This window comes from Propithecus coquereli, unplaced genomic scaffold (genome assembly GCF_000956105.1).
Source record: "Propithecus coquereli isolate 6110/MARCELLA unplaced genomic scaffold, Pcoq_1.0 Scaffold1, whole genome shotgun sequence".
Classification (NCBI taxonomy): domain Eukaryota; kingdom Metazoa; phylum Chordata; class Mammalia; order Primates; family Indriidae; genus Propithecus; species Propithecus coquereli.
The window spans coordinates 27,831,107-27,847,988 of record NW_012133857.1 but is presented as its reverse complement, the minus strand read 5'-3'; the positions used below and the strand labels follow the sequence as shown (position 1 = coordinate 27,847,988).

At 41.3% G+C, this 16,882-nt stretch overlaps 1 protein-coding gene across 6 annotated transcripts in view; it reads left to right on the top strand.

The window, feature by feature from the left end:
- Positions 1-14,012, top strand: part of MAGI1 (membrane associated guanylate kinase, WW and PDZ domain containing 1) — a 719,842-nt gene extending 705,830 nt beyond the window's left edge. For 4 of the 6 annotated variants that reach the window (XM_012638256.1, XM_012638264.1, XM_012638250.1 and 1 more), the window contains 5 exons: positions 2,657-2,750; positions 2,886-2,946; positions 4,078-4,221; positions 6,300-6,438; positions 10,438-14,012. In XM_012638256.1, coding sequence (XP_012493710.1) covers positions 2,657-2,750; positions 2,886-2,946; positions 4,078-4,221; positions 6,300-6,438; positions 10,438-11,189 — 1,190 coding nt within the window. In that variant the 3' untranslated portion in view covers positions 11,190-14,012. Of the gene's footprint in view, positions 1-2,656; positions 2,751-2,885; positions 2,947-4,077; positions 4,222-6,299; positions 6,489-8,470; positions 8,560-10,437 lie in introns of those variants that run through there. The other 2 variants (XM_012638271.1, XM_012638242.1) reach the window with 2 other exon arrangements.
- Positions 14,013-16,882: the final 2,870 nt, after the last annotated feature.

Here is a 16,882-nt window from a genome sequence, read left to right as displayed (position 1 = left end):
GATTATCTGTTATATCTCATCAAATCACGAAAGCAGAAGAAATACAAAAACTGTTTGAGAATAGGATCTGATCTGCCTAGAAAACTGTGGCCACCAACAACACACAAGGACACTAAAGGGGAACCTCTGTACAATTTAGTAATTATAATCACTTTAAAAACAAGGAAACATTCTTTTTAGTATCCTGATTATGATTTCAAATAACCTTATTATTTCTCAGCCTCCACAAAATTAATTACAATGAGCGATATGAAGTTTGTTAAAAGACCAATACATGTGTTGGTTGTCTAGTCTGTCTGTCCTTTGTACTGACACAGAGGCTGTACTTTATCAAGTATCATTTAGATTCATCACCGTGGCTCTGCTGGTTGACTACCCTTGGATGGGACTCATATAAAGGAAATAGTGTCCCTCCAAGGGCTCTGAAAAAAAAATTAATTTATGTAATAGTATTCTTAAAAATGTACGAATAATATGCTTTTAATATTGTAATAATAAATACATGCCATTAAAAATATGCTAATCGTTTTTGGGCAGTTTTTACGTACAATTCCAAACACATTCCTCTTAGATAATCTTTGTACCGATTTCCTTAGATACTTCTGTTATCCCACATGTGCACATGAGAAAACCGAGGCACTGAAGGATTAAGTAACTTTGCTTAAGTCCTAGCCAGTAAATTGCAGAGCCTAGGATGAGGAGCTAGATAGTCCGACTCCAGAATCTGACCTACTAATCATTATTCTAAACTGTCTCCCAATGAGCTTGGAAGGCCACTAGGCATATTGGTATAGTAAAGGCTCTGCTCTGAGTGGTCCACAGAGAGAACACAGACACACGGACTTTACCTTTGTTTCACCCATTATTTCCCAAACTTAATTGAGCACAGGTTCTTTTCCCTCAGAATCTGTAGAAACGTTTGGTAAAGCAGATTTTGGGAAGCATCGTCCTAAAACATGAATGGATAGGATTCACATAACAATTCATGTGGTGTAGTAACATTTTCTCCTTGTGCCTTAGCTATAAGAATAAGACTGGAATATAAACTTGAAGTCATATTTCAACTTTCTCATTTTGAAGAGAGTTTAAATAACTTACATAAATTGCCATGGTAGTAGTGGCAAGGGTCATAGTTGCTGTAAGTGTGTATTGAGTACTAACTATATGTCAGGCACTATATGCAACATTTCATATACTTTTACCCGTGAGAAGGAGATTATTGTCATCATCACCTTTAAGTAAAAAAGAAAAATTAGGCACGTAGCTAGTGAGTAGAGGAAAAGGGGATTTGAGCCCAGGTCTGAATCTCAAGCCCATGCTTTTAACCACTGCGTATAATGAAAATAAAATAACAGGAAGCCAGACCCAAGCTGAGTAATATCCTTAGGAAATTAAAATGGAAGATAGACCACAAGTAGTTGGGATTTATGGGATGTCTTTTGTTCCAGGACTCCAGTGGGGAGAGAGGTATATTCCAGGTTTCCCAGTTTGGAAAAAAGGTTTCCTACAGAAATCTTATTATACTTGATGGGTAGATACATGTATTCAGTAAACAGTGTGTCTACTATGAACTAGGTCTCCTGGAAACTTCTAGAGTTCATGGTGTGTTATGAATTCAATGGGCATTTATAGACTCATCTTAAAACCTAAACACCAAATTTAGCATTATCTTTATTAGAAAATGTATGCCAAGTTCCAGTCAACCTAAAATTAAATATTCAAAGTACAACATGCTCATAGTTGGTTACTGCCTGCCTTGATCTTAATGGAGAAATTATTAGTAAAGAACATATAACCATTACTATATGAATGATTCGATGTTAATACATGCATGTTAGTGTTATATTCAAGAGTTATGCTATAGTTATATTCAAGAGTGTTTTTGGATTCCAGATCTCTAAACTTCTAGAGACTAATGAAGTAGCTTATGAATGTGATTAATGAAGAAGAAAGTAAATTTATATAGAAATATAATCATATTCATTACATGAGGATGGCTTCATGATTTATACAACTTATATTGACAAATTCTGGCTTAAATAATGCAAGTTTTAGAATTAATCTTTCATGAATGATACTAGACGAGATCTGTCAAAAGTTCCATATTTTCAGTCGTGCTTCATTAAAAGCAATGGGTAAGAAAGTGGATATAATGTATGTGCATTTAACAAGATGTTAGCATACTTCCAATTTTAATATTTACTTGAGGAAGTCAAGCAGACTCACTAAATATTGCTGATAAATTGCAGGAAACATTAGCTAAGACATTTATTATCAGCCTGTAAAATTCTGGAAGATAATTCTGGTGTGGTGCAGTGCTTTGATGGGACTGTTGTTTTTTAGGGGCAGGGGAGGAGTGAGGGACGTCTACCTTCACTATGACTTTAGAGCAGCGTTTTCTTTGGCAAACTCTTTATTTCTTTTGTGGGGATGTCTTTTGGGGAGGAGGGTCATGGGGGGCATATTTGGCCCACATCAGAGAAGATCTTAGAATGGTTTATTAGACTCCCAATTGTTTAGAAATTTGAGTCAAGCTATTGAAATGATAAGAGAGAAGTCAGACGTGTTCTTCAGATACAGGGCTTCTGCATGCCTCCTAGTTGGGTGAGGTCTTCTCCAGGGCCTTCATTTCTTTATGCTCTGTCCCTCCCTACAGAGTCCTCGAATGCCACCTTGCTGACCAATGCAGAGAAGATTGCTACTATCACCACCACACACACTCCTTCTCAGCCAGGGGCCCAGGAGACAAGGTCAGACATGGCCTTGGTTTCTTTTGTTAGTTTAAAGGGGGAAAAAGTAACTCCCAGCATGACAGTAGATGTCCTTGCTTCTGTCTCAGTTTCCCCATGGGTTGCTCTTAACATTTATTCCTTTCACTTTGGCAGGAGTACCACCAAACCAAAGCAGGAATCTCAGTTTGAGTTCAAAGCATCCCAGGCAACACAGGTGAGGGTCATTTCTCTTTTTTCTCTGTATACTTTGCACACTTCCTTCCAATTTTCTGAAGCTATTTTTACAAGATATTTTTAAAAACAAAGTTAATTTAAAATAAATATCCTTTTGTGAGGGGATTTACCAAATACGTACTCACATTTTATTGCTTAGGAAATGACGTTTTATTTTACTACCTTTGAAAAATATTCCTAGACATCCTTTTCGAGGGAAAAAAACAAACAAAATGAAAAACGGTAATTGTCACAAGGATCAGTGATCAGAGAAAGAGCAGAGCAGCTAATCTCTACTCATAGCACTCATAAATGTGTTTCTGCCAAAAAAGTTGTCTTTTTGATAAGGTGTTTCTCTGTGAATTTCAGGTGAGTCTCATAAAGCAAAATATCTGCCTTTCAGCATGGTAAAAAGAGGGTGTGCAGATAATAACAGATGAAACAAGTTTGGGAAACATAGGGTCATACAAAGCTAAACAGATTCCTTTTTTTTTATATGTGTGTGGGGTTTTTTTCCCCCCCTAGAGACAGGGGTCTCACTATGTTGCCCAGGCTGGACTCAAACCCCTGGGTGCAAGTGATTCTCCTGCCTCAGTCTCCCTAGTACCTGGGACTACAGGCAGTGCCCGGCTAGGTCCCTTTTTTCCTAGCTGCCTCAGGGCCTTCAGTAGTCCATTTGTGATTCTCCTTGACCGTGAGGAGAACCATTCCCCATACCTGTAGAGGTTGTTGTTGGTATCCCAATAGGGGTATTGCTAGCATTTATCAGACATGGATCAGGGAGGCTGAACATCCAGCAGTCAGTGGGATGGTATCATGTAATGAAGAATTTTCCTGCCCCAAATGTGAATTGCAGCCTCACTGATTAAATTGTAATACATGCAAGTTATATTAAATACATGCATGTATGTATATAGGCATTCTCATATATGACTTCAAATTCTGGATCTCCAACTCCTGAGATTAATGCAGATTAATCAAGATGATTAATAATTAAGAATCACCAAGAAGGGGATAGGGACTGCACATTTTTGGCAAATCAGCATAATAGAGAATGTTTGGGAAGAGAAGGAGAGTAATGTATGTGGATATAAGTTCTCCCAGAATGATTGCATTTCATTTCTTCAAATAGGAGCAAGATTTTTACACTGTGGAACTGGAAAGAGGAGCCAAGGGATTTGGCTTTAGTCTTCGAGGGGGCCGAGAGTATAACATGGACCTCTATGTTCTGCGCTTAGCAGAGGATGGTCCTGCAGAAAGGTGTGGAAAGATGAGGGTAAGTAGGAAGAGGAGTCTGCAGTAGATGCAAGTAAGCCATGTGCAGTGACTCCTTGACATACATGGTTAGAATGTTCCTGTTCAGGAGAATGATATTTTCTGCTGCTTTCAAGATACTCTAAATGCATGACTCCCACCCTCCCGTATGTTTCTCCCTAAAGCATGGTTAGTTGTAGCTGCTAAAGTTGGTTGAGCCCTTCTAACTCTGTCGGGTTGAATGAAAGATTAAAATGACTTTTAAGCATATTAAAGTAGATATTTTCTAAATTGCATTTCCATAGTTCTTGTGATTAATTTCATGAAGCAGGTACATCATGTCACAGGAACGCCTGGGTATCCCAGAGTTATTAGAGATCAGGAAAGCCACGTGGGTCTGCAGATTCTCCATTCATTCTCTAGCCAGTCCCCAGCTGTCTTACCCCAGCCTCCCAAAGCAAGTCTCCTCTGCCTCAGCAGAGGGCCAGCGGCTCCATGGCATGAATATTCAGACTTGCACTGTAGTAGGCAAAGCTGCAAATTTTAAATACATGCATGCCAAAAGTCTGCTCTACTCTGTTTCACTGTCTTGATACCTCTTACTATAGATGAATGTGCTCTTCTACTGGACAGATTAGATGATTAAAAAAAGATAAATCATCTACTCATACATAGGTCACACAGATTGAGTTATACACATGGAGAGACATTTGCAGCAAAGTAAAAGAAATCAAGACAAATCAGGAAAGGAAAAAAGTGAATGAAATTGAGCAGAAAAGGGGGAAAACTGACCAAGGGTGGGGAACTTAAAACTTGTACATAAGCCACAATCTAATTTTTAACTTTCTATAGACCAAGTTGTTTAACATTTTTTTAATTAAGAAAGTAGACCATGAATGTGGTTTAAGAAAATTAAACAGTGAAAAATGGCACATAGTAAAAATACAGTTTCCAGTGTCAGTTTACCAGTTTCTTATATAGGCTTCCTTTTTGCATATACATGCACAATTTGTACACATACAAGGGAAGATACGCAGTGGTGTATATGTCTTTTGTTTGAATTTCCAACACAGGGGATTTATTTTTCCTTGTCTTTAATCACTTCAAAAAGTTTCCGATTGAATGAAATATTGTCATCATGATATTTTGTATAATGGTGTACGTGGTTCACATGACACGTTTACATATATTATCCAGTTTGAACACTGCAGCTTGGTAAGCATGGATGTCGTTACCATCCCCTTCTACAGATGGGGAAGTCGACTGTAGGAAGTCAAAGGACTTTGAGCAAAGCTTAGCTACCAAGTGATAGGATTCATTCAAATTCAGGGCTTTAGACCCCAAAGCCTCTTCTTCCTTATAGAATATAAGCTCCATTTGAGTAGGGACCTGTCTCTTTCACTCCTTTATCTCCAGTGCCTAGAAAAGGGGCTGACACAAAGTAAATGCTGCAGTCAGTGTGTCATCAAGGATAATGGTTTCATCTGAAGGCTCACGTGGGGAAGGGTTTGTTTCTAAGCTCACTCACGTGGTGGTTATCAGGATTCAGTGACTATTGGGCTGTCAGCTGGAGCCCTCCCTCATGGCTTTATCATGGGACTCCACAGGACAGCTCATGACATGCATCAAAGTGAACAAGTAAGAGAACAAAAGAGAGCAAGTAGGACAGATGCCAAAACCGTTTCATAACCTAATCTTTGAAATGACATCTTATCATGTTTGCCATATTCTACTTGTTAGAAGCGAGTCACCAGATCCAGCCCACATTCAAAGGAAAGATTACACAGGATGTGAATCCAGGATTCATTGGGTGCTGCCCTGGAAGCAACCTACCACATCTTCCTTCCCGCAACAATTACCATTCCCCTACTGCTTCAGTTTCCTTTTGTAGCAGTTAACACTGTCATAAATGTATTTTTCTAACTTTTTTGTTAATTGTTTTTTGTTTATTAGAATATAATCTCCATGAGGGCAGAGATTTTGTTTGTTTCACTGATATATCCAAAGCAATGGAAGATTTTTCTGGAACATGCTTAATAAATATTTGGTGAATCAGTAAGTGAATTTTAAATCTCGTGTTGTTCTCCCTCACTTTGGCAGATTGGCGATGAAATTTTAGAGATCAATGGCGAGACCACCAAAAACATGAAGCATTCTCGGGCTATAGAACTGATTAAGAATGGTGGCCGCAGAGTTCGTCTGTTTCTGAAGCGGGGAGACGGCTCGGTACCAGAATATGGTGGGTCAAACTATGAAAACATTCCTTCCTTCCCTGGCATGACTCCATGACTTTGTCTCCAGAACGGCAGCGGGAAAGCCCTTTTTGTCTCCCCTATTCACCAGTGTCTTACCAGCCTCTCGCACCATGTGATTATTTGCCTCGCTTGTTCTGAAACCTCTACACATTTCATCCTTTTGCTTGCTTACGTGGACTGGGGCATGGCCTAAGACAAGATCTTTATAGCCCCCTTTCTGATAATCAGAGAGAACATTTTGTCTAGTCCGACCAAGAGCGAAGGAATGTTTGAACTGTGCCAAACTGTTTCTCAAATCCAGTTGTTAGCACAAAATGACTACATACTCCTTTTAAGAAGCAGGAAAGCAGGTTTCCTGAGTGATATGTTGAGGCACAATTTTTTTTTTTTCCTCTTTTTTGGTTACTCGATGTTCTTTACTTAAGAGGCGTGAAATTTTGAGAGATTTGGAGTGGGCTTTGCTCACCTCCTTTATGCTCTGTATACAAACGACACTTCTCCATCCCCTCAACTGGTCTCTTCCCCCAGATCAGACCACCTGAGCCCACTACTATCAAACAGGCAAACAAACAAAAACTGTTGCTATATTAGCCATATGTTTTTGAATGATAATGCTCATCTTGAGGGAAACACGTGACTATACCTTTCCTGTGAGGAAAGCCAGGTTATACATAGAGCTCCTTCGTCATGTCTTTAGACTTGATTTGAGTAGACAGCAATGGTCTTTACATAGCTTAGTGTTCTGATGGCAAACTTTTGTATATTATAATAATGTCCTATTTATTTGAGATTCTTGTTTAAAATTAAAAAAGAAAAGAAGCTATGCCCTAGATGTAGGGCTTTTTCTTTCCCAACCAAAGGTCTACAAAAGTTTCTATAGAAACTGTGATTGAATGGTCCCCATATACGTTGGTCCCCTTTATTTGGGATTTACTTGTTACCACCCTCTTTTCCAAAAGTCATTCTGCACAATTCCCAATCGTATTTGGAACCTGATGAGATGCTTAACTCAGATGCAGCTCGAGCGGAAGGGTAGCTCCTTTGAAGGGCAGCCTTCCCAGGTGTTGGACATTTGTACAGGTGCAAAATACAAGGGGTCCGAGGTACTGGGTGGAAGAGTGGGCATCAAACGAGGACCCTTAGACATGGCCAACCACAGGGGAAACACTTTGACAACATTAAGATGCCATGGCTTTGCACTGTACTAAACTTCTGACCGTTAGGTGTATCGATGCCACTGAAACTGTGTAACATTGTCTCCCTTTTCTGTCTTCCCTCTGCTTCTGTTGGATGTGACCTTTCGTTTGAGAGTCATCATCAGTAACCTGTGTACCTTCTCAAAACCTATGTCTGTTGCACTGAGGATGAAAATCCAACACTAACAAATGTTCTTTGGGCTAAAAATAAAGATCATTTAAATACACCGTTTTCCAAGAAGGGTTGAACATGCCAGGGTTGTGCTGCTGTAATGTCTCCATGCGTCATTTGGACTAAATCTCTCTAATTCTATTGATTAGAGTCACAAATGGGTTATAATATGTTAAGTTCCAATATTTTTCTGACTTGATTGGAACCTGCTTCTCTGTGAGGCTATTTTTGTAATGAGTTTTTTGTACTTAATTTAACTGCCGCGGTCTTTTGGGGGTGGGGGAGGGAGGGGACTTTGTTCTTTGGTTGTTTATTGTTAATGCTCTCCTATGCCAGCCTGTCATTGTTCCAGTTGTTTGAAACAAAACAAAGCAAAACAAAAAAAGGATGCATCCATTGTCTGGGTTCTCGAGTCATCTTATGGCTGTCTAAAAACGTCACTGTTCCGATTGCGGTCTCTGCAGCCTTATTTGAGTGTTGCCTTAGACTGTCTGACTGGACAAATAAACTCTCTTTGCCCTATGTTAACAAATGCAGATTTTTTTTTCTTTCCTCTGTGTTATAGGGAATCTAAATGTTCAACTTTTTCTCTTTCTCTCTTTCTCTTTCTCTCTGACTGTTCTTGGTGCTGGGCCCTCCCTTCCACAGCGATGATACCTCCTAATATCGCTGCATGTATGAGAAATGAAAAGCTCGGGGAGGCTTGCTTCTACCTTATGGGCCATAATCAAACTACGGTTTGTAGCTCAATCAATACTAGGTGTTTCTGTGCTGTGGCCTAATTTCCTCATTGCTTCTGCTTAGCTCTATTTTGATATGTTTGGCAATTCATTCTGAGCACCCTGCGTTCTTTGAATTGTAAGTACACCGCTGACCCTGTTGAAGTGTTGCTCTCCCTCATCTTAAAAGTAGGCGTAAGAATCCAAGATTAGATTAACAATACTGATATAAGTGCCTTCCCTCACCCACATCTTCAAATGACCTATCTTAAGAACCTGTTCTTGTTCATTCTGGTAGCCCACCCAGCATTCAGAAAGAACGATATATCACAGAGCTCTCACCTGGGTAGATAGTCAGGAAGATGAGATTTCCTGGTTGGTCAGCTATCTCTTTGCAGACTACAGCCCGTGGGCCACGTCCTGTCCACAGCCTGTTTTTGTAAGTAAAGTTTTATTGGCACAGAGCCACGCCCACTTCTTTTGTGTGTTGCCTGTGTTTTTGTACCGCAATCATAGAAGTTGAACAGTTGCAACAAATACTATGGGGCCCGAAAAGCCCAAAATATTTACTGTCTTCCTTTAGAAAATATTGCTGACCCCTGCTTTAGGCTTTTTTATTGCTTTCGTTCAAACCTCCCCTAGGTTTGGGAGGATCACTCGTGAAACAGACAAATTGCTAAATATTGATCTCGTTGCCTCGTGAAAGATCCTTAAAGAGCCGCAGCGATCCCCTCGTTTTGGCTGTCCCTCCAGTCTGCTCTCCAGACTGCAGCACATCATTTCAGGCGCCTTTCCTGGAATGGTATCACGTGTGTGACTTGTTAGGTTTTTTTGCCACAAAGCATCCCTGCTTTGAAGAGAGCTCTCATAAATTCAGGACACTGCCTAAAACATGTGCAGTGTCGTTTCAGGTAGTTTAATAATGATAAACAGAAGGCATCATGGGCTGCCCTGCTCGATGTTATAAGAAGCAGTCCAGTGACTCCAAGCTCCTAGATACCATTATGATGGCCTTGTATATCATAAAGAAAAAGTGCCTCTCAACTTAAGGATTTTATCTGAGCCCCATCTAATTTCAAGTGTGTACCTAACAGCCTCTCTTCCCCTCTCTTTTCTCTCTCAGAAAACTCCACGGTTTATAGACAGTTCCTTATTTATAAATCTATACGAAAGTAGAGAAAGTAGTTGAATAACACACACAAAAGTAGAACAGTTGAATGAGCCCTCACATACGTGCCACATTTGCCCGTCATTACCAACTGGCCAGCATGTTGCCTCCATATGGCCCTTCGCCAGACACCCTGCATCATATTTTAAAATAGAAGCACACTGTGCATACAGTACAAGATGTAAGGCCTGAGTATCTAGTACAGATTTTTCACCTCCATACACGCCCATTTAATCACCGTCCAGATGAGATACAGACTCTTCCCTCCTGCCCCTCCAGATCAATACCCCAGATTATTTTTAAGCACATGCAAAACAAGTATTTAAGGGAAGGAATGTTTTCTTTCTTGGGGTGGGGGAGAGGTGGGGCAGGGGAGAAGGGTTGGTGGGTGGGGAGAGAGGAGGGGGGAGTCGAGGAGGGGGAGTTTGGATATTTCTAGACAGACTATTTGGGTTGTGCCTTTAAAGACTAAAATCATGACTGATTGTATACGTTCTTTAATGATCTATGTCTTGAGTATAGAGAACAGTCAGCTAGATCCTGAAAGCCACAAGTACTAGTTGTTAACCTTAACCAGTTGCAGTTATTAACCAAGATTCGGTTGGCTTTGATTCTGACTGCTTTAACTGTTTGTCGTGACTAATGAGATGGCAAGTGCGGGTGGGCGTGGGGACAGGAGCCGAGGGGCCTCGGTACCAAACGGCTGCTCTCGTTTATCTCCCTCGCAGACCCCAGCAGCGACCGCAGCGGCCCCTCCGCCGGGCCACAAGGTGTTCCGGAAGTGAGGGCCGTGCCGGGCGGCCGCCGGCAGCACCCATCACCGGAGTCCAGTTACCCACCCGATCTTCACAAATCATCACAGCATGGGGAAAAGCGGGCACACGCGAAAGAGGCGAAGGGCAGCAGAGAGTACAGCAGACAACCCAACGAACACCACACCTGGAACGGAACTTCCCGCAGAGCCGACGGCGGGGCATGCCGACCCAAGGAGCGGGCGCCCGAGGGCCGCAGAGACGCGCAGGCCGAGCGCACGGCCGCCAACGGGCCCAAGAGGCGCTCCCCGGAGAAGCGCAGGGAAGGCACCCGGAGCGCCGACAACACTCTGGAGAGGAGGGAGAAGCACGAGAAGAGAAGAGAGGTTTCTCCGGAGAGGAGGCGAGAACGGTCCCCCACCCGCCGGCGGGACGGCTCGCCCAGCCGTCGGAGGCGGTCGCTCGAAAGACTCCTGGACCAGAGGTCTCCGGAGCGGAGGAGAGGCGGCTCCCCCGACAGGAGGGCGAAGTCCACCGACCGCAGGCGCGCGCGCTCCCCCGAGCGCAGGAGAGAGCGGTCCCTGGACAAAAGGAGCAGGGAGGACAAAGTCAGCCACCGAGAGAGGGAAGACGCCAGCCTGAAACAGGATGCCGGCAGAAGTTCCAGACATGCCCCGGAGCAGAGGAGACGACCTTACAAAGAATGTAGCACCGACCTCAGTATCTGAGACCCTGAGTCACATTCCAGCCTTTACCGTGTCAAAGGTTCTAAGGTCACAAACCTGAGATAATTTAGTTTCTTACCTAAATGAAGCATCTGACACCTGATGATCCTCTGAATAGCAACAAACCTTTTATGCATTTGAAATCTTATAAGAAAAAAATATATATGAAAAGTGTTGTGCCTGATGTATAATATTAAAGAAAGTATTTTTAAATGCATACTTTTTTGGAAATTATTTGCCAAATGCTGGCCCAAAGGGATATAAATTTTGTTTCTACGTAAACTGTAGAATTGTCAAAAATTGTTCCCTTTTTTGGGCAATCTTTTTCTCTCCTGGTTAAATGGGGCCGTTGATCATTTTCTCTAAGTAAGGGAAATTATTAAGTTTAATTAATTTGATATAGACTGTTATGTAGTGATGTAGTGCTATACTGTAGTCAGGAGTTCTTCTTAAAAGCAAAGAGCAAAAAGGCAAAGTTCTATTTGTAAAAGCTGAGGACTCTTTGGGATGAATTAGGATTGCCAGTGATCCTAAAATTAAGCAAACTGTATGACGAGACTACTATTGCAAATGAAGGATATTTATAGCTAAACTACGCAGCACAAAGAAATTTTATATTCTTGAGTTATAGTTGGTTCAGAAGACAGTTTGTACTCTCCCTGGCCCAGGAAAGCACAGAGACAAGATAGTTGGCCACCATTACCCAAATACAGCCCAAGCACAGACAGGTTCTTCAACATCTCCAACATCTAATAAGATCTCATGTAAGGCAATGCCACCACAGCTTTGCTCAACTACTAGAAGGAACAGACAACAAACATCTTCTGTGTTGTCTGATTTGAGGCTGAATACTAGATGGAATGGGGGACAATGTGCCCAGTGTGAGGGAGACATAAGATGCCCAATATGGAAAGTGTGTTCCCCCTTTTTAGCATAAGCCCATGGCTGCCCTTTGCCAAACTGGGGAGGAGGGAATGAGCCTTGGTGGAAGGAACCTCTCTGTTGATATTTTAAAAAGTGAGGGTTGGGGGTGCTCATTCTTAGAAATGCCAATTTCACTTTGAAACCATAATCAAAGTCTCTAGGTTGCTTGAAGGGGAAGGAAGGAAGTGATCCCAGTGGTTCTAGATCTGGTTGGGAAACTTCTGCCTCATGACTCTGTCTTTTGAGTCTTTGGACAGCAGCACAAAACATAACCATTTTTCTTTTTACAAAGACCCATTCTTTTTGATCCCGCAGGAGGTGTGGTTGGGTCGGCCGTAGCCCCGGGATGTGGTTTAAATGGATTACTGCCTAGCTGAGCCAAAACGTTTGCTTGTACCTGTTGGACCACTACAGCAAACCGCTGCTTACAGTGCATTGTGTATTTCTGTAGTACTGTTTTGCATCTTCCATACAGACACAAAACTTTGCAAGTCAATCACTGTTGTTCCCATGGTACTGTAAAAAAAAAAAAAAAGAAAGAAAAAAAAAAAGACAGAAAACCAGCCAATCATTGTGTGTACAGAGTTAAAAATTGTAACTAACAGAGCCTGTTGAAAAAAAAAAAAACAACTGTTGCCTTTTTTCCTTGTATAAAAGAGAATTTATGACAAAAATTTAGCTGTGAGGAATGTGATATGTGTTTATATTTCTGAATATGGAACAAATTGATTCATGGGGTTATATTTTAATGTAAACTAAATCAGGTATGTAAAGTTGTTTTAAAATGGGAGACTATAGTAAGTAATTCTCTAAAGCTTTAGTTGGTTTGAATATCATCATTTCCTCCATGGTGAGCCTGCTTGTGAATTATTAAGCACTTGTTTGCATTCTCTGTTCTTCACTCATTTATTTCTTGCAGTGTGCTATGGACTTAATGCTCTTTCTGTATTGATGAAAAGCAGTATGTGGGCCAATCTTTTTATAAAACACTATGCATATATAAATATTACATTGTTCATAGCTTTATTTGACTTATGGGTTTATACATAACATTAGAATAAGTAGCTATAGTTGTGTGGACATTTATAAAACAAGCTACTTTCCTGGAACAGACACAATGTACATTCTGTAGCTAAAAAGGAAAAAGTCTGTGAATGCTATTTTTATTATTAAAGTTTTCCATACAAAGCATACATTGAGCTGTAGTAGTAAGGCTGAGGAAGAGTACAACTGAATAATGATGTTCTTTTTCATCAAGTTCTTAAGAGCCAACTTGGAGATTTTATTCCTAAGGCTCCACTGCTAGGATTTTTCTCACTAGTTCTAGCAAAATCTGTGATGTTAAATGACTGATGCTCTCATTTGTGGTCCAGAGTTTTAATAAATGCAATCAGAGTGGATCTTTGGAGTGCATCCTGAAGTTAACATCTTGATGTCTTTCTTGTAAGAAATGATATTTGACATTTTAAAATCTGTGTTCTACCCACCTGGGCTTGTCTCAGTCCGTGAAGACTTTTGATCTGGCAATTTCACCTGAATTCCACACACCAGATTTGCTTTGGAAGTATTGTACTGTACAGGGACTATGCATTAAGCAGAAAGATACAGTCTTATTTGAACTACTGTAACCTTACGTTGGAAACTGATTCTTGTGAGCCTACTTTCCTTATCCCCCCACTTCATGTAAATGTCTTGGTGAGAGTTGATGGATGAGTATTTTGTATGATTAAATCAAACCATTTAAAACAATCAAATTCCCCTCCATTACACAGTTGATGCCTGAAAGAATGTTGGGGGGAGGACTCAACACCCTACTTGTATTTTTTAAGTTTCTTTTGTGAAAGATTTTTTAATGCATTTTTACTGTAAAAATACATGGAAATGTATGCATTCCATAACCACTATTGCTTCTGGATTGATATCTTCCTTGTCTCCTTGTTGTCTCAAATGTATCAGGGTCTGGTAGTCAGTTGAAGGCACCTGACTCCAACTCGTTGTAATACCATTGTGCTGAAAAAGAAGGAGCTATTCCTTTGCAGTGGTCTAGTGCCTTGCTACTCAAAGTGCTGCCTGCAGACCAGCTGCCTCCTCGTCACTGGGGAGGTTGTTAGAAATGCAGAATCTCAGGCCCCACTGCAGACCTACTGAGTGAGAATGTGCATTTAACAAGATCCTCAGCTAATTCATATGCACTGGAAAGTTTGAGCAGCACAGTACAGCATAGAGCCCTGGTAATAAAGCAAACCCTGCCAAGCCAAGAGCTTCCTCACTTCCCGTATGATTCTTGGGCACAGTCCTTAACCTCTGTTGAAGCCTCAGTTTCCTTGTCTGTAAAGGAGCATAAAAAGTGCAAAGTGTTTAGCCCATCTCTGGCAATCAGAAGAGTCCTCAGTAAATGACAAAAACCTTTTTTTATTGAGGATTTTTCTGCATGGCAATGAGTATCCTACTCTTGTTCTGGTTTATTTTCTAATCAAAATGAAGAAAAATATTTTCCCACTATTAAAATGGGGAAGAAGGTCTTTTATTTTTATTATAAAGTCAACAAAATAGTATGGCTCATGCTATTCAACACATATAATTACATTGACCATTGTTTTGAGATATGAAACCAAAATGCTGTGCTATGAAAGTTCAGACAAAAATAGTCTCAAAACATAACTTTTGGGACAGAGATATGTCTACCTCTCAAAGTTACGCTAGATGAAAAAGTTAACCTATTCTTGAATAATGATCTAACATACATCTGGATTGATGAGGTAGTTTCAAATAACTTTCCAATTTCTTTCCCAGTTTTTGGGTTGTTCCTTTGTATAACTTAGTCCTTGGGGTTCTCCTATAGAAACTAAGCTCTTGGGCATTCCAAATGCTGTTATGTTTACTAGTAAGCCTTCCTACAATCTATCTCTTTTGTATTCTGCTTTGTCACCAAGATGGTAATTTGGACACTGCTCACTTCCCTAGTATCTCTTTTGTTGAGATGGTCCCTGGCTTAGCCAACTATTGAAGTTGTTTGTAAAGCCCTCATGTCATGCAAGTTCTTTGCCTGCCATAAGTAGCCATGCTAAACGTGCTGAGAATCGGTTACAGCTGTCAGGATTTTTCCTGCTGGTGAGCAATCCGGGCCCCACCTGCATTAATTGTGAAAGGAAGAGCCCTTTTGTGTTTCTCCAAGTGATTTTTCTTATAATGAGGCAACACCATCAGCATAGTAGATATTCAGCACGATAAGATCCGAGTGCTTTTGGAACACACTTCATTATAGCTTGTAAGTAGGGAAGCGACAAAGCCGGGCTCTCTCCAACACATTATATGGGGTGTTTTTGCAGGGTGGACCTTCTGTGAAAAAATTTTGACTACTTTCCCCCAGCTGATGTGCTTCTGCTTCGCGGTCATTGTCAGGGCAGCAGGAGTGTGGTTTTACTTCATTAGTGTTGACATTAGGTGTTCGCTGGAACCAAAGTTCAAGATCTCTTTGAACGTACATGGATCTAAGCAAGGTGGCATTAACCGCTGCCTTACACGGTGAATACTCACGTGGCATATGTGACTGCTGTCCTTGACGGCATCACCTTTCCACCTGACTGGGAAGTCTTCGTTGCTGTGTCTCTGGAGGAAATAAAGGCATGGTCCACACAGCCTGGAGCCCTAAACACCACTCCAGTAAGCACTGTGCTTTTAGGTATATTTATCCCTCAGAAAACAAACTCTCTTTGATCTCATAGGATTGTAGAATTGAAGGGAAAAGAGCTCGGAAAGGCTGCTACTGTGTGTGATAAGCAAGGCTTGCTTCTCAATTACTCATTTCCTCAACACCTTTATTGAAGACCAGCTCTGTGCCAGGTGCATGGTGGGGCTAGAAATACCTGGATCCTGGTCTCAAGAGCTTAGGGTTGGGTGAGGGGACGATAGACAAGTGCATGTAAACCAATACCAAGCAGAGGCACAGGATCCTATGATAGTAATTAATGGACTTAGCCAGATTGAGGAAGGTTATAATTCAACTGAGATCAGGAGGAAGAGAAGGAGTTAACCAGTAAAAAAAAGGAGCACAGTGCAGGCTGGGACAGACCCAGCTGCGAGGGAGTGTGGTCCAAAATGGAAGGGTTGCACCATGAAGGGCCAGGTTAGCCTTGTTCCAAATTTTAGACTTCAAAATAGCAGAAGAACACTGTAAAGTGAGCTGTGTATGTGTGCTGAGGGACAGTGGTGGTGACCGTCTCAGGTTTAAGTTGGAGAAAGTTGGGCTTCCAGTACCACAGAGCAGGAAATCCAGTTAGGCACTGGTGCTATCCAGGCTGCACCGCTTACCCTGAAAACCCCTCCTAGGTCACCCACGCGTGCTCATGGTTCTAAAGTCCACTGGCCCACGTTTACCATCCTCTTATTGGAAGGTTCATTTTCTTTCCAACCTAAATCCTTCTTCTCTCTGCCATACCTTTATTCATACGCACAGAACACTTTGTATGTGATTTCTTCAATTAGGTAAGGTCCATCGTTTACTATTTTACCCAATTTTCTCCAGGTTTACAAATCTCCGCCCCATTAACCTTGTAATCTTGTTTTCACTTTTTTTTTTTTTTTTTGAGGTTGCACACATCTTAAACTACAGAAGCCTGTTTAGGCATTACCCAGTCTCTGCCAGGTGTTCCCCACATTCGAGTGTTAAGAAAGGAACCACTCCCATGCTACCCCATCTTGAAGAGCAATGTTTTTTTTTTCAGATAGAGTCTCACTCTGTTGCCCTGGCTAGAGTGAGTGCCGTGGCATCA